General features: G+C 39.1%; 1 protein-coding gene across 1 annotated transcript in view; it reads right to left on the reverse strand.

The window, feature by feature from the left end:
- The window catches only part of Sbf2 (SET binding factor 2), a 396,726-nt gene that overhangs the window by 87,097 nt on the left and 283,975 nt on the right, over window positions 1-25,654 (reverse strand). The window contains exon 18 of the mRNA XM_038328033.1: window positions 5,003-5,173. Coding sequence (XP_038183961.1) covers window positions 5,003-5,173 — 171 coding nt within the window. The remainder of the gene's footprint in view (window positions 1-5,002; window positions 5,174-25,654) is intronic.

Genomic DNA, 25,654 nt, shown 5'->3' on the forward strand with positions numbered 1-25,654 from the left:
AAATATCTTCTTATCAACACTTCATGGAACCTTCTCAAAAAATGACCACATACTAGGTAACAAAAAAAGCTCAACAGAGACAAAAAAATTGAAATAACTCCATGTATCTTATCAGATCACCAAGGCTTTAAATTAGAATTCAACAGTAACACTAATTCCAGAAATCCCACAAACACATGGAATTTAAACAATGCTCACCTGAATCATCAATGGGTCAAGGAAGAAATAAGTGGAGAAATTAAAAACGTCATATAATTCAATGAAAATGACCTCACAACATACCCAAATTATAAGATACAATGAAAACAGTTTTAAGAGGAACACTCATAGCATTAAATGCCTACATAAAGAAGTTGGAAAAATTCCACAATAGTGAAATAAGAGAACATTTGAAAACTCTATAACAAAAAGAAACAAACACACCCAAGAGAACTAGATGGCAGGAATTAATCAAATTAAGAGCTGAGATCAACAAAATAGAAACAAAAAAATACAAAGAATCAATGAGACAAAGAGTTGGTTCTTCGAGAAAAATCAACAAAATAGATAAACCTTTATCCAAATGAACCGAAAGGCAGAGAGAGAATATCCAAATTAATAAAATAAGAAATGAAATGGAGATATAACAACAGACATGGAGGAAATCCCGAGGATCACCAGATCATACTTCAAAAATCTGTACGACGCAAAATTGGAAAACTTAAAGGAAATGGACAACTTTCTGGATAAATATCACTTATCAAAATTAAATCAAGACCAGATAAAAAAATTAAACAAACCTATAACTGCTGAAGAAATAGAAACAGTCATCAAAAGTCTCCCAACCAAAATAAGTCCAGGACCAGATGGTTTCAGCTCAGAATTCTACAAGACTTTCAAAGAAGAACTAATACCAATATTCCTCAAGTTGTTCCACACAACAGAAACAGAAGGAACATTCCCAAACTCTTTTTATGAGGCTACAATTACCCTGGTACCCAAACCACAAAAAGACATTACTAAGAAAGAGAATTACAGACCAATCTCATTCATGAAAATTGATGAAAAAAATACTCCCCCCCCCCAAATACTGGCAAATTGAATCCAAGAACACATCAGAATCATCATCCACCATGATCAAGTTGGCTTCATCCCAGAGATGCAGGGATGGTTCAACATACAAAAATTTGTTAATGTAATCCACTATATAAACAAATGAATAATAAAAACCACATGATAATCTCATTAGATGCTGAAAAGCCTTTGACAAAATATAACATCCCTTTATGATAAGGTCTTGGAGAAAGCAGGGATACAAGGAACATACTTAAACATAATAAAGGCAGTATAGAGCAAGCTAACAGTCACCATCAAACTAAATGGAGAGAAACTCACAGTGATACCACTGAAATCAGGAAGAAGACAAGGTTGTTCACTCTCTCCATATCTAGTCAATATAGTTCTTGTGGTCCTAGCTAGAGCAATAAGACAACAAAAGGAGATTAAGGGGATACAAATCAGAAAAGTCAAACACTATTTGCTGATATGACAGTTTACATAAGTGATCCCAAAAATTCTGCGATGGAACTTCTACAACTCATAAACACCTTCAGTAATGGACCAGGATACAATTTTAACTCAAAAAAAATCAGTAGCCCTCTTGTACACAGATGATAAATGGGCTGAGAAAGAAATTAGAGAAACATCATCATTCACAACAGCCACAAATAGCATAAAATATTTCGGAGTAACTCTAACCAAGTAAGTGGAAGACTTGTATGACAAGAACTTTAAATCTTTGAAGAATGGAATTGGAGAAGACACCAAAAAGTGGAAAGATCTCCCAGGCTCTTGGTAGGCAGAATTAACACAGGAAAAATGGCAATCATACCAAAAGCAATCTACAGATTCAATGCAATTCCCATCAAAATGTCAGCAAAATTCTTCACAGACCTCAAAAAAATGGTACTCAACTTCATATGGAAAAGCAAAAAACCCAGGATAGTCAAAACAATACTGTACAATAAAGGAATTTCTGGAGCCATCACAATTCCTGACTTCAAATTCTACTACAGAGCTACAGTACTGAAAACAGCCTGGTATTGGCATAAGAACAGACAGGAGGACCAATGGAACTGAATCAAAGACCCAGATATTAAACCACATACTTTTGAATACCTGATTTTTGACAAAAAGCAAAAAATATCAAATGGAAAAAGAAAGCATACTTAACAAGTGGTGCTGGCATAACTGGATATCAACATGTAGAAGAATGAAAATAGACCCATGTCTATCACCATGCACAAAACTCAAGTCCAAATGGATCAAATACCTCAACATAAAGCCAACCACACTAAACTTCATAGAAGAGAAAGTAGGAAGTACACTTGAACACATTGGCACAGGAAACCACTCACTTCCTAAATATAACCCCAGCAGCACAGACACTGAGAGAAACAATTAATAAATGGGACCTCCTGAAACTGAAAAGTTTCTGTAAAGCAAAGGATACTGTCAACAAGACAAAACGACAGCCTACAGAATGGAAAAGATCTTCACCAACCCCACATCAGACATAGGTGTGATCTCCAAAATATATAAAGAACTCAAGAAATTGGTCATTAAAAGAACAAATAATCCAATAAAAAATGGAGTACAGACCTAAACAGAGAACTCTCAACAGAGGAATCTAAAATGGCTGAAAGACATTTAAGGAAATGCTCAACATCCTTAGTCATCAGAGAAAAGCAAATCAAAACAACTCTGAGATTCCATCTTACATCTGTATGAATGGCCAAGATCAAAAACACCGATGACAACTTATGCTGGAGAGGATGTGGGGGTAAAGGGAACACTTTTGCATTGCCGGTGAGAGGACAAGCTGGTACAACCCCTCTGGATAACAGTGTGGTGATTTTTCAGAAAATTAGGAAACAGCCTTCCTCAAGATCCAGTAATACCACTTTTGGGTATATATCCAAAGGATGCTCAATCATGCCACAAGGACATGTGCTCAACTATATTCATAGCAGCATTGTTTGTCACATCCAGAACCTGGAAACAACCTAAATGACTCTCGACTGAAGAATGGATAAGGCAAATGTGGTACATTTACACAATGGAGTACTACACAGCAGAAAAAAATAACGACATCTTGAAATTTGCAGGCAAATGGATGGAGCTAGAAAACATCATTTTGAGTGAGGTAACCCAGACTCAGAAAGACAATTATCATATGTACTCATAAATGGTTTTTAAACTTAAAGCAAAGAAAACCAGCCTACAAATCACAATCCCAGAGAACTTAGATAACAATGAGGACTCTAAGAAAGACATGTATGGATTTAATCTCCATGGGAAGTAGAAAAAGACAAGATCTCCTGAGTAAATTGGGAGCATGGGGACCTTGGAAGAGGGTTGAAGGGGAGGGGAGAGGCAGGAAGGGAACCAGAGAAAAATGTAGAGCTCAATAAAAATCAGTTAAAAAATATATAAAATTAATAAAGAAATCCTAACAGTCAGATTATTCCTGGGTGTGGCCCCAGAAAAAGTCTCTGCATCTGCTATGTTATACCGTAAGTGGTACATTTTGTGTAACAACAACAACAACAACTTTGAATATTAATTTAATTAAAGAAACAATTCACATCTGAACTATAACAATCAGACACCTGTCAATGCTATTTGTTATTAAAGTCTCTATTCTTCTACTTAATAATAAACCAATAATTTTTTAAGACAACGAATCCCAGATGTATTGGAATCTGACTATGCAGCTTTTCTCAGATGCTTAGGGTGGTCCATCCTATCTAGACATAAGTTAAAGTGGAAGAAGATGGGCAGAGTCTGCAGTGATATCTAAAGGTTGATCTTAAAATCACTCTGAAGTGCCGGGCGGTGGTGGCGCATGCCTTTAATCCCAGCACTCGGGAGGCAGAGGCAGGCAGATCTCTGTGAGTTCGAGGCCAGCCTGGTCTACAAGAGCTAGTTCCTGGACAGGCCCTAAAAAAGCTGCAGAGAAACCCTGTCTCGAAAAACCAAAAAAAAAAAAAAAAAAAAAATCACTCTGAAGTTAACCAACAGTGAGTCTTTTAGGCTGCTTTAAGCTCAGTTCATGAGGATGATGATTTCTAATACTAACTACTTAGTGTGTGCCAAGAACTCTTAGTAAGCCTTATATATATTAGATATGAAAATCTTTAGAAGTGACAGCTACACATTTCACCAATGAGGAAGCGTGGGGGTAATGTGATTAGTCAGTATAAAGAGAGCTAGTAAATGACATTTAAAAATTGGAGTATTTTAATTTTTATTTTCCTGGTATTTAAATATGTGTGTATAGAGCAAATACTACTAATATATACACACACAGAATAAATAAAAAGACTTTGGCTATTGCTGACATATTTTTGAATAGGACTACTGAATTTTTTTTTTTGGTTTTTCGAGACAGGGTTTCTCTGCAGCTTTTTTAGAGCCTGTCCTGGAACTAGCTCTTGTAGACCAGGCTGGCCTCAAACTCACAGAGATCCGCCTGCCTCTGCCTCCCGAGTGCTGGGATTAAAGGCGTGCGCCACCACCGCCCGGCTGGACCACTGAATTTTTACATTTATCTTTTTAATCACTTAACTTCAATTTCTTCTCTTTCCTCTTCCAGTGTTGGTACCTGAACTCAAGGCCTTGAGCATGCTACATAACATTCTATTTCTGAGGTAAGCTTGGATTTCTTCAAGGAAGTAAGCAGTTAGAGGCTTATACCTGGGCCTATTTTAGGTTTGTTCCTTCTATTCGGTTTTTAAGGAATTCCTATCAAAATATAACAAAACAATTCTAGTGCTAAGGAACTGTAGTATGAGGTCATTATTAAAAATATAGTGCCAGAATCAAAGGAAGAAAGATGTTCACCACAGGACTCCCTAGCCCCCAGGAACAAAGTAGGTAGAGTCCCTTTGCCCTAGGACCATCTGCCTGAGTGTTCCTTCAAGTCAATCCCAACCACATCCAAGTACCTGTCTTCTCTTACCTTCTGCTTCAGATGTGGGGCATGATTGTCTTCCTTTGCTGTGAGATACAGGGAGCGAACCTGCTCCTGTACTGCACTGTAAAAAGTTGTCTCCCAGAACTGCTGATTTGTCCAAATGGGGTGGTCTTGAACACAGGTGTAGGCAAACTGGCTGACTCCAGGGGCAAGTTTCTGCAAGAACATGTAATATCTATCAGCACGATATAGGCAAATTATGACAGTTCAGATGGTCACAGGTGCTACAGTTAATTGTAGAGGTGACACAAAGATTTCTTTAAAGGCTTAGCAATCAATACTGTACTCACGTTCAACTGACAACTGAGGGTGCTCTATGAAATCCTTTAAAATCTTGCTTACTTTTTACCCAAATGTGAATTTTAACAGTAGCTACACTATTAATTATAGATTTAATGTAATTCTTTGAATTATAGACTATACAAAAAGTATCTACTACTCTGGTGTGTACAGAGTGGGTTACCATGAAGTTATACCTGGGATGCATACTAAAACCCAACACAACCTAAACATAAAACTCTAGTAATCAAAAATTTATCTTACTTCTATTTATGATTTTTTTATGTTTATTTTTGTCTCTCTCTGTGTGTATGTGCGTGTGTGCTATGGCCTGTGTTTAAACATTGGAGGACAACCTGTAGAGTAGGTTCTCTCTTACCATGTGGATTCTGAGGATCGAAATCAAACTTTCAGGCTTCCTGACAAACATCTTTTTCCACTGATACATCTCACTGGTCCATAATTTTAATTATTATTATTATTCTTACTATTATTATTTTTTGGGATACAGGGTCTTACTATTCAGCCCAGGCTGTCTCAGAACTCTTAATCTTCTTGCCTTAGCTTATGAGTGCTGAGGTTATGAAAGTTTCTTACTATGGTGTAATAATAACATAATTAACTCACCACTTCTTAGCAAATAATAAATAAATAACAGGAAATATTGAAAAATTGTGATCCATTTCATCTTCTGTATTGAATGAATCTGGGTTTTTTGTAATTAGAAGTATAGTTTCTGATAAATTTTATTTTTAAGCAATTTAATAAGCTGAATTCTCTTCTGAAATGTTCAATACTAAAGATCATTACTGTTAAGTTTATATACATAATTATGAAGCAAAAGTTCATTTTTAGAGTTCTGTAACCTAAGTAAGATACCAGTAGAATGCTATGTTTGAAGTAATTTCCCTCTTGATCTAGGGCATACCAACCCTAAATAAAGCTAGAGCAAGCACCAGGTATACCATGAAATTTAGCCTTACACACTTACAAGCAGGGTGACTGCGATTTTGCCTGCAAGAATCAATGTGCCATATATGAGGCAAGTTCCTTTCAACACAAGGCTGTGCATTGCTATGGAGGTGACTAGCTAAAACCACAGTTCCTTATACAAGTTATAAATAGATGCTGACCAGGAGGCAGAAAGAGGGAAGGTCATGTTTGGTTTTCATGATGCCTCATTTGTTCATTTCAGATGTTTTCTTCCACGAGAATTCATGGGCAAAAATGTGTGTGCTTCTGCTTGTTGTGATAGCAGAAACTGCACTGAATCATGTGTTCCTTCTAGACTCTACATAAATACCCCAGTGAGTGGTTTATAAATTTTAGATCTTCACTTCAGTACAAAGACTTATTCTGAATGAGATTTTTAATTTTATTTTGACATTTTCATACCACTGTAGTTTGTTCATTTTTACCCATTATTCCCCGTTCTCTTCCTCCCCAAATAGTCCTCCTTCTGCTTTCATGTCATATTATAAAAATATAAGCTTCTTAGATTTTGCATGAGAGAAAACATGCCATACATGTCTCAAAGAAATTGTAGAAACATAAAATTTAAATAAGATAAAGTATAATTCTGAGCTGGGTGCAATGGCACACATCTTTAATCTTAGCACCTGGGAGGCAGAGGTAAATGGATCTATGTAAGGTCAAAGCTAGCTTAGTCTACATAGTGAGCTCCAGGACAGCCAGGACTATGTAAAGAGACCCTGCCTCATACCCTTTCCCCCAAAACATAATTCTAAGTTGCTTTCCCCTTGAGTATAACCCAAGGTAGAACCATTTCTTACAAATGTAGCACACTGTAAACTATGGAAGCTCTAAACAGTCTGTAGTTTTGACATGATATGGATATAGATGAATTCAGAAAACTGAGCTGTCTGTATCAGTCTCTAGGTTTAGGAGAATCTCCATGAATCTGATGGGTTAATGAAGCCCTGCCTTTCTTCTTAAGCATTACTCTCAGCCATGCTACATATTGATTTTCCTGGTCACATATCCACTGAAATAGTTTAGTTTACACATAAACTAAATAAATATGTAAAACTTTTCTAAATTTTTTCAACAAAGGCAGAAAAATGGTGTAAAAAATGACAGTGGCCCAAATAGCCACAGTTTGTTTTCGAGGTGAGAATTACAACACAATGAAGGGATCATAAGATAATTTTTGTGGCAGCAAGCTAGTCCACAAATAGCTATAGCATCTGCTTAAGCTATGTGTGAGAAATCATTAAATCCCAAGCACTTAAAATATGACCTCTTTAGAGCATGAAATATGCCTTCTTTCTTGGTTGATTTCATGCTAACCTCAATTGTGAGGAGGGACTACTTGTTCCACTTAGTATCGATACTGTACTGATGGACAACTATGTTCTTAGTACCAGCAGAGGGCAGTGAAACCTTTTCTGCCTAGACATCATCAGAGTTTCAACTGACAATTATAAAAGCAGAACTTTGGAAAAAGTAGGTAGAAGGAATATTGGATGTTTTCACTGACATCTGAGACTCCATGAGAACAGATTTGCCCAAGTCACAAGTATGTATGTATGTAACAAAAGGGTATGTAGTATGTATGTAACAAAAGGGTCTCAGCTGTTCTAGAATTCACTATCTAATCATCCCAGGCAGGCTTCAAATTCAGGAGTCTCCTGCTTCAGGTTAAGGTAAGGTGTCATAGGGTTAGTGGCCTTCTCTACCACATCTGACTACATTTTCCTTAACACACAAAAATTACCATATTCTATAAAATGGAACTTTAATACAATTATGGGTAATGCAACGATACCTTTTAGGGTTTCAGATTCAGTGGAACCAGTGACAGTAGCACAGGTCTAGTAAACTGGGAAAATAAATAACTATGAACAAAACTGTCTCTCATCTAGTCAATCACTTCTTTGGTTTGAAGCAAGCGTTTTCTGGGAAGGTTTCCCAAACTGGTACATGTGCTCTCTTAGTGACTGTCCTGAGGGTGAGAGGGTGGTGACAAGAGACACTTGTCAAATAACACCTCTTTTACCCTTATTCTGGCACAAATATTTACTCTACAGTTCATAATACTTCTTATAATTATGTCCTAAAAACAAATGATATTTAGTCATCCAATTTTGTAAGATATTTAAGAATGTTTTGACTTCCTTCCTTATCTAGAAAAAATAGCCCTGAAGGCACTAAACAGTGCCATTCATTTTCTACAAAGCATTCAAAAGAGACCCAGCATGAGACAGGATGTGGAGAACAGACTCATGATGCTCACCAAACAGCAGGCCCAATTGAGACCCTCACAGACTGACACACAGTACCCGAGGAGATGATCAGGAGTTATGTGAGTATGCAGGAACTGTCTCAAGTCTGTCTGGCTAGAAATGGTTCACAATTCATTTATGGGACTCGGAGGGAAACTGCATTTCAGGGAAGAAGGCTAGCTGGCAGCTCCAATGTCATACACACGTAATGATCTTGAAGAGTGATGCAGAACTATCTGAGTTGATGAGGATTCCCTTACTGTATTTATTGATTCAGTCCTCAAAGCAGTCCACTGCTACTTCCCATTTCGGTAACATGAGAAAACTTTGCCAGTAGGCGGCAGAGCTACAGCTGGGAATTCTACTGTAAGAATATATAGCATCTTTCTGTTTCAAGTAAGGTTGTTTCCAACTCTTTGCTACAACAGACAATGGGGCATGAGCACCAAAACACAAGTCAACTGTCATCTTGTGATAGTTTCAGTACCACTTTTGGATCAGGTCTCTTTTGAATTAGCTGACTACAAACCTGCTATGTAACCAAAGATGATCTTAAACTCACAATAACCTGGCCTCCACCTAAACGATGGGATTATAGGCACGTGCTACCAAACCTGCCTGAGTTTCACTACTGCTCAATAGTGTGTGGAATACTTGAGAGCAGTCTCAAGAAATAGGATTCCTACTGTCATCTGTACCACTGATTACCCCAATAACAAATTATTTCACGGAGAGCTTTTGAAAATCCACTGTTCAAAATAGTTAACTAGTGCTTTTTAACATAAAAATCTCAGCTTGGTGTCTGAATTTCCAATTGCCTTCCAATTGTAAGAAATTTCCCTTTCCCCCTCATCTTCAGTGTTACTTTTACAGTTTTGTTTAATTCAGGTAGGATTCAAATAAGGACACATAGTAGCATTAGTATGACAACCACTCAGATCAGTTCTACTTTAGGTTCTGTTCTAAGCTGGACTTTGTTGAAAAAAAAAACATTTATCTATCCTCTAGCAGCTGCTTAGTACAGTTGAGTACTATCATTTAACATTCTTATGGCACCTGTGTTTCCTATGGACTGGCAATGTCTAGTGGTCTGATTAGATTCAGGATTGTCTGGCAAGAACACTTTACAGATGGTACCATCTTAACAGGCACTGTCTGTCTCTTGTGATATTAGAGCTATTGATAGGCAATAGGTGGGATCAATAGGAGTAGTAAGACATGATCTTAGTAACATCTCTCACTCATGCATTCACCACCTGAGACTGCTAAAAGGAGAAACATGAAATCATAGTAGCATAGTAGTTTAGCCTTCCTTTCATTAATATATTTATAAATTTTGGGATTTTAAATATTTAGAGATTCTTAAACCTAAGTTTAGAAATAAAGAAATGAAAGCACCCTATTTTCAAGTGTTTATTAGAAATCCAAATTTTCATTAACTCAATGTCATGCATTATGATGTTCTTGAGTACAAAGTTTCTAAAATCTATGTGAGAAGATGATAATCACAGAGTATGTGATTACTGACAAACCTAATAACTGTGCTTATAAAGGCAATGCAAGCTGAGAGGATAAAAGGCTTATTACAATGTAATAAACAAAAAGAATAGTAGATCCTAACAGGGTATTATTTCAGGGACCTAAGTGTAATATGTACAATAGACAAAAAGCGAGACTGTGTCTCTCACTACATGTAATTGCAAGTGGATCTAAAGCTCAGCAAAAAAGCTTATTTTGGGCGCTGAGGAGGTAGCTCAGTTGAGAATAGTGGGGTGTAAGTATGAAGATCTGAGTTTAGGTAACTAGCATTCATAAAAGCAAGATATGGCAGTGCAACGGACCACAAGGCATGTAACCCCAGGCCTGGTAAAGTAGAAATACAAATCAAATGCACATGCATACCATTTATTGTTGAGTTTTTTCAGTAGCTACTCCTTACAAAGTTAGTGACTTTAATGCTCACTGTAGAGAAAAAGAGGCAAATAATCAGCACCTTATCAACATACTTGAATATCATGTTGCTACTAAAATGGTTACAATGATAATATGCTTACAAATGAAGCACTCTTTTATGTTTCAGAAAATGAGTCAACTATGCTATGGCTATGTTTGCAAGTACACAAAAATTTAGAGAAGGTACTGGGAAATGGCCTAGTCAATAAAGTGCTTGCTGATAAGCATGAGGGCCTGGTTTTGGTCACCAGACCCTAGGTGAAAAGGTAGGTATAATGCATACGCCTACCATCTCATCACATCAGAGGGGAGCTGGGAGGCTCCTGGGCTTTTTCACTGGCCAGTCATTCTAGTGAAATCAGTGAGTTCCAGGTTCAGTGAAAGACTATGTCTCAAAAGCTAAGGTGGAAAATAATTGAGAAAGATAACTGACCTTGATCTGAGTACTTCACAGGTAAACATGAATCAGGATACCCAGTGTTGCATAGCAATTTCCTTTGATTTGAAACATTCCATCAGGGATGAAGACTTCTTAATATTTAGGATAGGAACAAAACTTAAAAGGCCCAGGAAGCAAACTATTTAGGAGTCATAGGAAGTTCCTGTAACTTATAAGAATAGACAAGGCCTCTTCCCAACCTTATAAGCAGTAACAACTGCTAGGGAGAACAAACTTTAAGACCAAGTTGGTTGTAAACTGTGCAGGGAAGGGAGCTCTAGAAATACAGCTTTCATGAATCATCAATCATGCAGGATAGGGCTTTGCCTTTGAATCTATGTTTTGTTGGGGAATATTAGTTTCAGGCATGTGACTTTTGTTTACACTGCGTTTGTTTAACTCTGAAGCTGCATTACAGTGCCTATCTAAAACACCTGATGGTTTAATAGAGATGAATGGCTAACAGTGAGGCAGGAGCAAGGATGGAGGAAAGCTAGCAGGCAGAGAGAATAAATGGAAGGAGAACCGAGACAGAGGAAAGAACAAATAGCAACAAGAGAACAAGGCGGGGAGGATATCAGGGGTTACCCAGTCAGCCACGGAGTAAGAAGGAAAGTAAGATATAAAGAGTTAAGAAAGATAAAAATCCTAGAGGCAAAAGGTAGTTGGGATAATTTAAGTTAAGAAAAGCTGGCAAGCCCCGCACCGCGCCGCCGAGGGACCCGCGCTGTCCGCGCTCGCTGCTCTTCAGGCCGGCGGGTGAAGGGCTAGGCGGGCGGCGGCGGCTTGGCCCGCGCACCCGGCCGTCCTGCCCGGCCCGCGCCCACAGGCCGCCCTGGAGGCCAGGGCCAGCCGCCAGAATTAAGAAGGAAGTAACTTCTACAATCCCAGCAGATGAAGATTCACTGGTAAATCGATCAGAATTTTTGGCCTACGCTCCAAAGAAAAGATTAACTTTTGATAAAGAAGAGGAGGATCGAAGCTAATTTTCATGAGCCCTACACTTGAACACTGTACTGATGGAAGCCTTGTGTGATGCTGTAGGAAAGATTTATACAGTATCAGGAAGTAAATAACAAGGAGTAGGGGAAGAAGAGGCACACACTCAAGCGTGTATTGAGAAAACAGAAAACAGAGTCAAGTGAGCCAGACGGAATTGTGAGAACTGTCAAGTCTAAGGCCAGACTGAAATGAGCTCCTTCACGTGCAGGAGTCAGAGCCCCAGCTCCTTTCTTTCAGGCAGTATTTTTAGAGGGGCAATTGATGCACTATGCTTTTTTTTTTTTTTAGGCACTGGAGTTGACATGATAATCCAAAAGAATACAAGGTCCTCTTACTGAATTCACATTTTAACTGTAAATAAAAGTTCCACATATTTGTTATACACTGTATATTGCTTTGAAATACATACACTGAAATGAAAAAAAAAAAAAAAGCTGGCAAAAAACAAGTCAAGCTAAGGCCAGCCAGGCATTCATAACAAAGAGTAAGCCTCCATGTGTAAATTATTGGGATCTGGGTGGTGGGCCTCACAGAAGTGGCAAAGACTAAAACACAACACAACAATGCTCCTGTAAGAAGCGGCCCCAGTAAGTTGGACTTTGGTGGAATTATTACTTCGGTTTATGTTCTGTTTCCTTTCTGGCACAAATGGAAAATTTGTTCACAATTTCCCAGGAAAAGTTACATATTTACACACCCATACACATACACCCCACCACCACCACCACCACCACCACCAAAAAAAAAAAAAAAAAAAAAAAAAATCAAGATGAAAATTGCTGGGTGGTGGTGACACACACCTTTAATCCCAGCTCATAGGTGGATATTTAATGCCACACTATTCAATTATTTTTTCTTTTTTTACTTTTTCTGGGTGCTTATTTGAATCTTTATTTATTTATTTTTATTGATATTTATAGAGCTTTACATTTTTCTCTGCTACCCTCCCTGCCTCTCCCATCCCCCCTTCAGTCCTCCCTCAAGGTTCCCATGCTCCCAATTTACTCAGGAGATCTTTCTTGTTCTACTTTCTACTTCCCGTGTAGATTAGATCTATGTAAGTCTCTTAGTGTCCGTCCGTATTGTTGTCTAAGTTCTCTGGGATTGTGGTTTGTAGGCTGGCTTTATGTTTAAAAACCACCCTATGAGCGAGTACCTGTGATAATTGTCTTTCTGTGTCTGGATTACCTAACTCAATATGTTTTCTAATTTCCATGTATTTTCCTGCAAAATTCAAACTGTCGCTATATTTTCTGCTGTGTAGTACTCCACTATGTAAATGTACCACATTTGCCTTATCCATTCTTCATTCGAGGAGCATTTACGCGGTTTCTAGGTTCTGGCTATGACAAACAAAGCTGCTATGAACATAGCTGAGCACATGTCCTTGTGGCACGATTGAGCATCCTTTGGATATATACCCAAAAGTGTTATTACTGGTTCTTGAGGACGGCTGTTTCCCAATTTTCTGAGAAATCACCACACTGGCATCCAAAGGGGTTGTACCAGCTTGCATTCCCACCAGCAATGCAGAAGTGTTCCCTTTTCCTCACAACCTCTCCAGCATAAGTTGTCATCAGTGTTTTTGATTTTGGCCATTCTTACAGATGTAAGATGGAATCTCAGAGTTTTTTTTTTTTTGATATGCATTTCTCTGATGACTAAGGATGTTGAACATTTCCTTAAGTGTCTTTTGGCCATTTTAGATTCCTCTGCTGAGAGTTCTCTGTTTAGATCTGTACTCCATTTTCTTTTACTGGATTATGTGATTTTTTGGTGTCCAATTTTTTGAATTCTTTGTATATTCTGGAGATCACACCTATGTCTGATGTGGGGTTGGTGAAGATCTTTTCCATTCTGTAGGCTGTCGTTTTGTCTTGTTGACAGTGTCCTTTGCTTTACAGAAGCTTTTCAGTTTCAGGAGGTCCCATTTATTAATTGTTTCTCTCAGTGTCTGTGCTGCTGTGGTTATATTTAGGAAGTGGTTCTCTGTGCCAGTGTGTTCAAGTGTACTTCCCACTTTCTCTTCTATAAGGTTCAGTGTGGCTGGCTTTATGTTGAGGTCTTTGATCCATTTGGACTTGAGTTTTGTGCACGGTGATAGATATGGGTCTATTTTCATTCTTCTACATGTTGATATCCAGATATGCCAGCACCACTTGTTAAGTATGCTTTCTTTTTCCCATTTGATATTTTTTGCTTCTTTATCAAAGGTCAGGTGTTCAAAGATGTTTGGATTGATATCCGGGTCTTCTATTTGGTTCCATTGGTTCTCCTGTTTGTTCTTTTCCTTTTTTCTTTCTTTTTTATTTTTTTAATTTTTTTATTTCTCCATTCAAAAATTTATACTTCCTCCCCTCCTCCCATTCCCCTCCTCACCTTCCTCCCTTCCCCTCCCTCCTTAAGAGAGGGAAGGGTACACTGCCCTGTGGGAAGTCCAAGGCCCTCCCCCCTCCATCCAGGCCTAGGAAGGTGTGCATCCAAATAGACTAGGGTCCCAAAAAGCCAGTACATGCAGTAGAAACAAGTCCCAGTGCCATATAGATGGCTTCTCAGTTGCCCCCATTGGCAGCCACATTCAGAGAGTCCGATTTGATCAGATGCTTGTTCAGTCCTGGTCCAGCTGGATTTGGTGAGCTCCCATTAGCTCAGGCACACTGTCTCAGTGGGTGGACCAACCCCTCACGGTCCTGACTTCCTTGGTCATCTTCTCCCTCCTTCTGCTCTTCAACTGGACCTTGGGAGCTCAGTCTATTGCTCTGATGAGGGTCTCTGTCTCTATCTCCATCCGTCGCCGGGCGAAGATTCCTTCCGGATGGATTGATGTATTATAGAACTGAATAGTGTGAAATTTTTTTCCACACTATTCAGTTCTATAATACAAGTCATAATTCTAGCACTATTTTCCTAGATTTAATCATATCCCACATATGATGGAATCAATCTCTCAGTCTGTCCCCAACTCTGGTTATCAATAACAAATACAAGCCTCTAGGAGAACTCATGGACAGGAAATAAATTAGATATCCCCCCAAACCCCTTTTTGGGCTTGGTATTTGCTAGAATGGCTCCCAGCATTGAAGGTGTCATTTTACTCACAGCTGCTGTTACATTACAAAGAACACTTTAAAGAATACAAATAAATACCCAGATAACAGGCACAAGGTGAGATTCCAAAGTATCTCAACATAGGAACTTGCTATACTGCTGGCACAAGAATATTTGTCTTCAGCAACAGGGAAGCTCTCCAATCCTTATCATCATCCTCCATACCCACACAGGAGAATTTAACCCAGAACTGTGTGATTGCTAGATATTGAACTATATCCCTAGCCCTTCAGGGTTTTTACAGAGGCTTCATTATAGAGACATGATTTACTGGTGACCAGCTAAACTTTCAGTTTCTTGGTTTCTCCTGATGGAATGAAAGTTCCAGCCCTCTAAACTTGTTAGTTCTCCTACAACTCTACATTCAGATGCCCAGAACCCTCCAGAATCAGTCATTTTACTGGCAAAAGAAAGACAACAACTTCAGAGATTCCAAAGATTTTGAAAATTGTGCCAAGAAATAGGAAAGATCAAATATAATTATTATAAATCATAGTATAATCTACCAAATATAGGCAACAGTAGTAAAAATGGACAAATGGAATTTTTATCAAACTCAAAAGCTTCTGTGTAGCATGGAAATAATGGAGTTAAGAGATAACCCGTATGGCAGAGAAAATACCTGCAAACTTCATCTAACAACAGATTCCATAATATATATGGAACTCAGACAGCAGATCACCAAACCTAGCCTAACACAATGCAACCCCAGACAATCCAATTAAAAACAGGCTAAAGAGGTTAAACAGATGGGCTAGTGAGATGGGTCAGTGGATTTGCAACTAAGCCTCATAACCCAAGTTCAATTCCCATGACTCCAATGATGGAAGGACAGAACATATTCCTTCAAGGTATCCTCTGACCTCCATATGTGAGGCATGGTATGCACACAGGCCTGCACTAAATTATATATATGGTTGTGTATGTACATATGTGTGTATCTATATATTTAAATACATGCAAAAATGTAAATGTAACTCAAATATATCTATTTAAATACATGCAAAAATTTAAATGTAACTCAATGTATCATAAACAGATGAAAAAATTCTAAGTAAAATTGTAGCAAAACAAATATAGATAGCAACATATTAAAAAATATGTTGTAAGTAAGTGAAATTTAGGAATGTAGGGAGAGGATTAAATAATCTTATTAAAATTTGTATAAAATGTAGAAAATGTAGATATATAACAATAAGAAAACGTTGTTATGTTCTTAAGCTATACTGTTTTTTTAAATCCCTCCTTCATATCCCTCAACCCCTCCTGATAGTTCTTTCCTCCTCCCAAAGAATATCACCTTCTGCTTTTACATTACATGTATCCTGTAGTGGTTGGGATGAGAATGGCCTCCACTTGTTTATATATTTGTATACTTGATCCCCAGTTGAAAGAACTGTTTGGGAAGGATTAAGAAGTATGACCTTGTTAGGTGAGGGAGGCTTTAAGGCTTCAAAAGATTCCCAGTATCCCCCGTGCATTCTCTCTGCATTCTGTTTGCAGGTCAAGATGTGAGCTCTCAGTTGCTCCAGCCAACATGGATTCTGCTTCTGCCATGGTGCTCAGCCACGATGGACTCTCAACCCTCTGCATTTTCAAAATTGCCTTGGTCATGGTGTTTTTCACAACAACAGACAAGTAACTAATATATATCCCACTACCCTATTTCCTACTTCCTTTAATATCTCTTCCACCCCTTCACTATCTTCTTTCTAGTTTTATGACCTACAAACACATACATAAGGAAAATGTGGTATTTGTCTTTGAATTTAGCTTATTTAACATGATGATGATCTCCATTCATGTCCATTTCCCTGTAAATATTGTGAGTTCATTTTTATTTATGGCCGAAAATGTCCACTGTATATGCCACATTTTCTTTATCTAGACGGGTTTCATTTCATGCTATTGTGAATAGTGCTGTAATTAACACTGATGTAGAAGTATCTTTATAGTATGTCCACTTAGATTGCTTCAGGTAGATACTTAGGAGTGGTAATTTTGTTTAATTTGTGTGTTTGAGTATTTGTCTGCTGTATGTATGTGTACCATGTGTGTGCCTAGTACTTGCAGAGGTCAGGAGAGGGTATCAGATCTGAAGGAACTGGAATTATGGTTGTGAACTACCATGGGGGTGCTGGGAATTGAATCCAGGTTTTCTGCAATGGCAAGCAATCTTAACCATGGAGCCATCTCTCTAGCCCCTAGCTGGGGAATATGGTAGTTCTATTTTTAGGTTTAGGAATCTCCACAGATTTTTTTGGTGGCTGCACCAGCCTGTATTTTTACCTGCAGTGAGTAAGGATTCCTCTTTCCCTACATTCTTGTTAGTCTTTGCTGTCATGTGTTCTTTGTGACAGCCATTGATCTTAAAACAGTTATATTTTGCATTTCTTTAATGGATACAGATGTTGCATACATTTTTAAATGCTTGTTGGTTATTTGTAGTTCTTCTTCTCAGAACTGCCTCAAGTTCATTAGCCCATTTACCAATTTATTTACTTGTCTTGGTAATTTTGGCAGTTCTCTCTATGTATTAGACATTAAGCCCCGTCTCAGGTATAGCTGTCAATGACTTTCCCCAACTCTACAGGCTTCTTTTCATTCTGATAATCATTTTTATTACGCAGAAGGCTTTACATTTCATTTAATTTCATTTGTGATTTCTTGGGATTATTTCCTAATAGAGTTCTTTAAAAACATTCTTGCCTATGCTGAAATCTTGGAATATCTTTTTTAACCTATTTCTTCCTTCAGCATCTTCTAAGTTTCTAAATATTACATTAAAATTTTTGATCCCATTTTGAATTAATTTTTGTGTATGGTGAGAGATATGAATAGTTTCATTCTTTGATATATAGCTACTCAATTTTCACACTTAGAGAGGTAATCTCTTTTCAATTTTTAAATAACCTGGTTGAAAATTATGTGGCTGTAGTTACATTGGTTTACTTCTGGGTCCTCTATTCTATTTTGCTGGTCTATGTTTGTTTTGTGCCAGTAACATACTGTTTTTTGCTACTATGGCTCTGTGGTATATTTTGAGATCAGGTATTGTGATGGCTCCAGCATTGCCCTTCTGCTTATGATTGCTTTGGCTGTTCATGGTCTTTTGTTTACAAATGAATTTTTAGATTATTTTACTAATTTGGTGAAGGATGTCACTAGAATTTTGACAGTGGCTGCATTAAATCTTGTAGACTGCTTTAGCTAATATAACAATTTTTACAATATTTATTCTGTCTTCTTTAATTTCTTTATTCAATGCGTGTCTGTGTCTGTTTGTCTGAGTATGGGTATGTGCACATAAGTACAGGTACCTGTAGAGGCCAGAAGAGGATATTAGATTACTTGAAGCTGGGAGTTGTAGGTCACTGTGCGCTGCCTAATGTGGGTGCTGGGACATCATTACTTCAAAACTGGTATTCTACTAATGAGCTACACTATCAAGCCCAGGAAATCTTTATCATTTACTGACATCCATCTTCAGAAATGCCTATCTCAGTCCTAACTACTGTAGACTTTAGAGATGCACAGAGAACTTGCCAAGATTAGTTACATATTTTCAGCTTTGCTTCTAAGATTAAAATTCTAAATCTAATTTTATTAGCTAAAAATATCCTCCAAGGATACAACAAAACAGACCAATTTCTCCCAGGCATTCCAGATGGTTCTCTGACTTCTTCATTGTAATCCCCCATCATCACAAGTACAGCACTCTGTTGACTGAGGCTCCCCTGCTTTCATTATCCCAGTCAATACTCAAGACCTTGAAAGCAGTTTGTCTTTACATCTCTCGAATCACAGGAAAGCCTATCAGTACCAAAGGGCATCAGTAAAGCTAGAGAAATAAAAACAAAATGCTTGCACTTCAGACAGAAAGGGAACCTGCTGAGTCACGAGTGTTTATATAGTACATAGTTCACTTCCTGCTGCAATAATTTCTTCTGTAACTCCGCAGCTCCCCCACAGATCCCCATCAAGTCTATGACTTCTTAAAAATGTTAACAATGCTGACTACTATAAAAGGAAAAAGTGCTGACTAAGCAAAATTAAACTGGAAGAACAGACTATTTACAAAGTTTGATTTAGGGACAAAGAGTTGATAAAAATCTGTGCTTCTGTTATTTATAAAGACAGTCATGAGTTCTACATTTTACAATTACAGCATGTAGCAGGTACCTCAAAACTATCATTTCTATCCTAAGGCCAGAAAAACCCACAACCTAATGAATATAGTAAAGTCCACTGAAAAATCAAAGTATCAAGCAATCAAGTAGTACCAGAGCAGGTACCAGAACTATTGAGGGCCCTAAGGAGGTGAAAGGGCATAGAAAAATACAGAAAAAATCCCACTGGAACACTTCAGCTCATTCACAAAGATCATTCTTTTCCACTGTGAATCAGGGTCAAAATGCTTTTCAGCACTGTGAAGGGCAATACTCTTTGCTATTGATTATAGAGGAAAAGCTATTTATACAGATAAAGCTATAAAGAAAGTATAGGTATTTTGCTTAGGGCTAGAAAGATAATGCATTGGTAGAAAGCTTGACTAGTATGTGTGGAGTCTTAGGTTTATTCAACAGCACCAAATACAAATGTATTTATATGTATATGTATTTATATGTGTGTATTTAGTTTGCTTACATGTTCACTGGTGTGAAAGTCAGTATAAATGGGAGATTTTTTGCTTCCTGCTCTAGCTAGAATTACAGATAGTTATGGAGAATACAGACCCATTACAGGTACTATAGGATAGTAATTATGAGTGTGGAACTTCAACTATGCTTTGTGAGATTAGGAACTGTGTCTCTTCTGTACCTCTGTGCATATGCAGTGACTAGTGAAGTAGACATTCAATCTGCAGCGGAATTCCATCCTGTTCTTCATCCCACCAACATCCACTGTGTATTTACTATACACCAGCCACCCCAGCAGGTGCTCTACGTGTACCATCTCATCCCACCTTTACTGATCACTCTCCCAGACATTTGTTTAAGATCTCAGAATAAGCCAGAGTTCAAATTCAGATCTGATTCCCATTATAGGGCTTTTCACTTATGTCTCAGGTACCTTTCTATTGCTGTGATAAGACACTATGACTCAGAGTTTACTGGGGGCTTGCATACAGTTTCGGGAGGTTAGTCCATGACCATCATGGCAGGGAGAAGCAATAGCTGAGATCTTACATGTTAAGACAATAACCACAAGTCAGAGGATGGGATCCAACAGGAAATTGCATGCTCTTTTGAAACCTCAAAGCCTATTCTCATCAATGACACACTTCATCCAACAAGGCCAAATCTTGTAATCCTTCCAAAACAGTTCCATCCAACTAGGGATCAAGTATTCAAATATATGAGGTTATGGGGGCCATTTTCATTCAAACCACCATGCTTATAATACACCATAAGAATTTATAGTCAGGGTCCCTTCCCAGCTTGCACCCAGAATCCTCCCCCCCTCCCCCTGCCTCATCCTCCCGTCTCTGGGGCCACAAAATCCCACAGCTCAGCCTGTTTGGGCTCTGGGGACCTGGAATTGAGTGCACCCAGGCCGGTGGGAGGTCCCCTCCTTCATTTGACTGCCCGGAGCAAGGTAGGCCTTTGTCTGAGAGCTGCTTGGCTTGCAAGGGGACCTGACAGTCTGCAGGAGGATCCATCATTCTTTGGGGTGAGTGAGGAGTGAGTGCCCGAACCGCGGCAGCTGCCCGGAGAGGGACCTCCGACTCTCCACAACTCCCCCTGCCACCAGCACACTTCCTGCTCTTCCTGCAGGGGTTATTCTCCCCGGATACCGCCTCTCTCTCCCTGTCCCTTCGCAGCTTGCACCCAGAATCCTGCCCCCCTCCCCCTTCCTCATCCTCCCGTCTCTGGCGCCACAAAATCCCACAGCTCAGCCTGTTTGGGCTCTGGGGACCCGGAATTGAGTGCACCCAGGCCTGTGGGAGGTCCCCTCCTTCATTTGACTGCCTGGGGCAAGGTAGGCCTTTGTCTGAGAGCTGCTTGGCCTGCAAGGGGACCTGACAGTCTGCAGGAGGATCCATCATTCTTTGGGGTGAGTGAGGAGTGAGTGCCCGAACCGCGGCAGCTGCCCGGAGAGGGACCACCGACTCTCCACAACTCCCCCTGCCACCAGCACACTTCCTGCTCTTCCTGCAGGGGTTATTCTCCCCGGATACTGCCTCTCTCTCCCTGTCCCTTCCCAGCTTGCACCCAGAATCCTCTCCCCCTCCCCCTGCCTCATCCTCCCATCTTTGGGGCCACAAAATCCCACAGCTCAGCCTGTTTGGGCTCTGGGGACCTGGAATTGAGTGCACCCAGGCCGGTGGGAGGTCCCCTCCTTCATTTGACTGCCCGGGGCAAGGTAGGCCTTTGTCTGAGAGCTGCTTGGCCTGCAAGGGGACCTGACAGTCTGCCAGAGGATCCATCATTCTTTGGGGTGTCCTGCTCCAGTTCTAAGGCCATCCACCCAAAGGGGTCAGACTCTGGCCTCCAGGCAGGTCTGAGGATTCCTGTGGAGGGGTGCGGGCTCCTTCAGATTGTGCTGCCAGGTTCGCTGTGTGGTATTCCATCCCGCCCTGCCCCCACCTTGGCCCTTTTGTCTGGGCTGCGACCCTGGGCTGCCTGGAATCCCTGATCCTGTGCCCTGACATTCCATCTGAACTGGACACCAAACACCTCCGCGCTCCTTTTGAAGGAAGAGATGGGCAGGTGCCAATGCAGGAGCTCCTCCAACAACATGAAAGGCAACATGACATCACCACAAGCCAGACATCCCGAAACAACAAGAATTGAACACCCTACCCCAGAAGATATAGAAGAAACCGACATTAAACAGTACTTTATAAAAATAATAGAGGACCTTAAACAGGAGGTAAAAAACTGCCATAAAGAAATGGAGATGACAAACAAAAAGGTAGACGAAATAAATAAATCTCTCAAAGATACCCAAGAAAAACAAGAAAAACAAGAAAAAGCAATCAAACAGGTAAGGGAAACAGTACAAGACCTGATAAATGAAATGGAGGTATTGAAGAAAACACAATCTGAGGGACGACTGGAAATGGAAACTCTGAGTAAACGAACAGAAACTTCAGAGACAAGTATTTCCAACCGAATACAAGAGATGGAAGAAAGAATCTCGGACTCTGAAGATACTATAGAGGAAATAAACTCACAGATTAAAGAACTAAACAAATCTAACAAATTCTTAACACAAAACATTCAGGAAATCTGGGACACCATGAAAAGACCGAACCTAAGAATAATTGGGGTAGAAGAAGGAGAAGAATTACAACTCAAAGGCCCAGAAAACATATTCAACAAAATTATAGAAGAAAACTTCCCCAACCTAAAGAAGGATGTTCCTATGAAGGTACAAGAAGCCTACAGAACACCAAATAAAAAGGCACAGGCTAAGAGACTGGATACGAAAACAGAATCCAACATTTTGCTGTTTACAAGAAACACACCTCAACCACAAAGACAGACATCTACTCAGAGTAAAGGGTTGGGAAAAGGTTTATCAAGCAAATGGCCCTAAGAAACAAGCGGGTGTGGCCATACTAATTTCCAACAAAGTTGACTTCAAACTAAAATCAATCAGAAGAGATGGAAAGGGACACTTTATACTCATAACAGGAAAAATCCATCAGAATGAAGTCTCAATCCTGAATATCTATGCCCCTAATATAAAAGCTCCCACTTATGTAAAAGAAACACTTCTAGAACTCAAGGCAGCCATCAAACCACACACACTAATAGTTGGAGACTTCAACACTCCTCTCTCACCAATGGACAGGTCAATCAGACAGAAACCTAACAGAGAATTGAAAGACTTAATGGAGGTAATGAACCAAATGGACTTAACAGACATCTATAGAACATTCCACCCAAATAGGAAAGAATATACCTTCTTCTCTGTGGCTCATGGAACCTTTTCGAAAATTGACCATATACTTGGTAACAAAGCAAACTGCCACAGTTACAAAAAAATATTAGTAACCACCTGTGTCTTATCGGATCACCATGGATTAAAATTAGAATTCAACAACAATGCTACCCCCAGAAAACCCACAAACTCATGGAAACTGAACAGTCAACTACTGACCCACACCTGGGTCAAGGAAGAAATAAAGAAAGAAATTAAAGTCTTTCTTGAATTTAATGAAAACAAAGACACAACATACTCAAACCTATGGGACACAATGAAAGCAGTGCTAAGAGGAAAGTTCATAGCACTAGGTGCCCACTTAAAGAAAACGGAGAAAGCGCTCATTGGTGACTTAACAGCACACCTGAAAGCTCTGGAAAAAAAAGAAGCAGACTCACCTAGGAGAAGTAGAAGACTGGAAATAATCAAATTGAGGGCAGAAATCAACAAAATAGAAACACAGAAAACAATCCAAAGAATCAATGAAACAAGAAGCTGGTTCTTGGAGAAAATCAACGAGATTGACAAACCCTTAGCCAAACTAATCAAACGGCAGAGGGAGAACACGCAAATTAACAAGATCAGAAATGAAAAGGGGGACATAACCACAGACATAGAGGAAATTCAGAAAATCATTAGATCTTACTACAAAAGCCTGTATGCCACAAAATTGGAAAATGTAAAAGAAATGGATAGTTTTTTAGATAAATACCATATACCAAAGTTAAACCAGGACCAGGTAAATGCTCTAAATCGTCCTGTTAGTCGCGAAGAATTAGAAACTGTTATCAGAAACCTCCCTACCAAAAAGAGCCCAGGACCAGATGGTTTCAATGCGGAATTCTACCAGAACTTCCAAGAAGACCTAATACCTATACTCCTTAAGGTATTTCATAATATAGAAACACAAGAGTCACTGCCAAATTCCTTCTATGAAGCTACAGTTACCCTGATACCTAAACCACACAAAGACTCAACCAAGAAAGAGAATTACAGGCCAATCTCACTCATGAACATTGACGCAAAAATCCTCAATAAAATACTGGCAAACCGAATCCAAGAACACATTAGAAAAATTATCCATTACGATCAAGTAGGCTTCATCCCAGAGATGCACGGCTGGTTCAACATACGAAAATCTATTAATGTAATCCATCATATAAACAAACTGAAGGAAAAAAACCATATGGTCATCTCATTAGATGCTGAAAAAGCATTTGACAAAATTCAGCACCCTTTTATGATAAAGGTCTTGGAGAGATTAGGGATACAAGGGTCATTCCTAAATATAATAAAAGCTATTTACAGCAAGCCGACAGCTAACATCAAATTAAACGGAGAGAAACTCAAGGCTATCCCACTAAATTCAGGAACACGACAAGGCTGTCCACTCTCTCCTTATCTCTTCAATATAGTGCTTGAAGTTCTAGCAATAGCAATAAGACAACATAAGGGAATCAAGGGGATTCAATTTGGAAAGGAAGAAGTTAAACTTTCATTATTTGCAGATGATATGATAGTATACATAAGCGACCCCAAAAACTCCACCAAAGAACTCCTACAGCTGATAAACTCCTTCAGTAACGTGGCAGGATACAAGATCAACTCCAAAAAATCAGTCGCCCTCCTATACACAAAGGATAAGGAAGCAGAGAGGGAAATCAGAGAAGTATCACCTTTCACAATAGCCACAAATAGCATAAGATATCTGGGAGTATCGCTAACCAAGGAAGTGAAGGATTTATTTGACAAGAACTTTAAGTCTTTGAAGCAAGAAATTGAAGAGGATACCAGAAAATGGAAGGATCTCCCCTGCTCGTGGATTGGGAGGATCAACATAGTAAAAATGGCAATTCTACCAAAAGCAATCTATAGATTCAATGCAATCCCTATCAAGGTCCCATTCAAATTCTTCACAGAGATTGAGAGGACAATAATCAACTTTATATGGAAAAACAAGAAACCCAGGATAGCCAAAAAAATCTTATACAATAAAGGTACTTCTGGAGGCATTACCATCCCTGACTTCAAACTCTATTACAAAGCTACAGTATTGAAAACGGCTTGGTATTGGCATAAAAACAGAGAAGTTGACCAATGGAATCGTATAGAAGACCCGGATCTTAAACCACAAACCTATGAACACCTGATTTTTGACAAAGGAGCCAAAAGTACACAATGGAAGAAAGAGGGCATCTTCAACAAATGGTGCTGGCATAACTGGATGTCAACCTGTAGAAGAATGAAAGTAGATCCATATCTATCACCATGCACAAAACTCAAGTCCAAATGGATTAAAGACCTCAATATTAATTTGAACACATTGAGCTTGATAGAGGAGAAAGTGGGAAGTACTCTACAACAAATGGGCACAGGGAACCGTTTCCTATGCATAACCCCAGCTGCACAGACTTTAAGGGCAACATTGAATAAATGGGACCTCCTGAAGTTGAGCAGCTTCTGTAAAGCAAAGGACATTGTCACTAAGACACAAAGGCAGCCTACTGACTGGGAAAAGATCTTCACCAACCCTGCAACTGACAAAGGTCTGATCTCTAAAATATATAAGGAACTCAAGAGACTAGACGGTAAAATGCCAATTAACCCAATTAAAAAATGGGGCGCTGAACTGAACAGAGAATTCTCAACAGAAGAAGTTCGAATGGCCAAAAGACA

The sequence above is a fragment of the Arvicola amphibius genome, chromosome 1, assembly GCF_903992535.2.
Source record: "Arvicola amphibius chromosome 1, mArvAmp1.2, whole genome shotgun sequence".
NCBI classification, from domain to species: Eukaryota; Metazoa; Chordata; class Mammalia; order Rodentia; family Cricetidae; genus Arvicola; species Arvicola amphibius.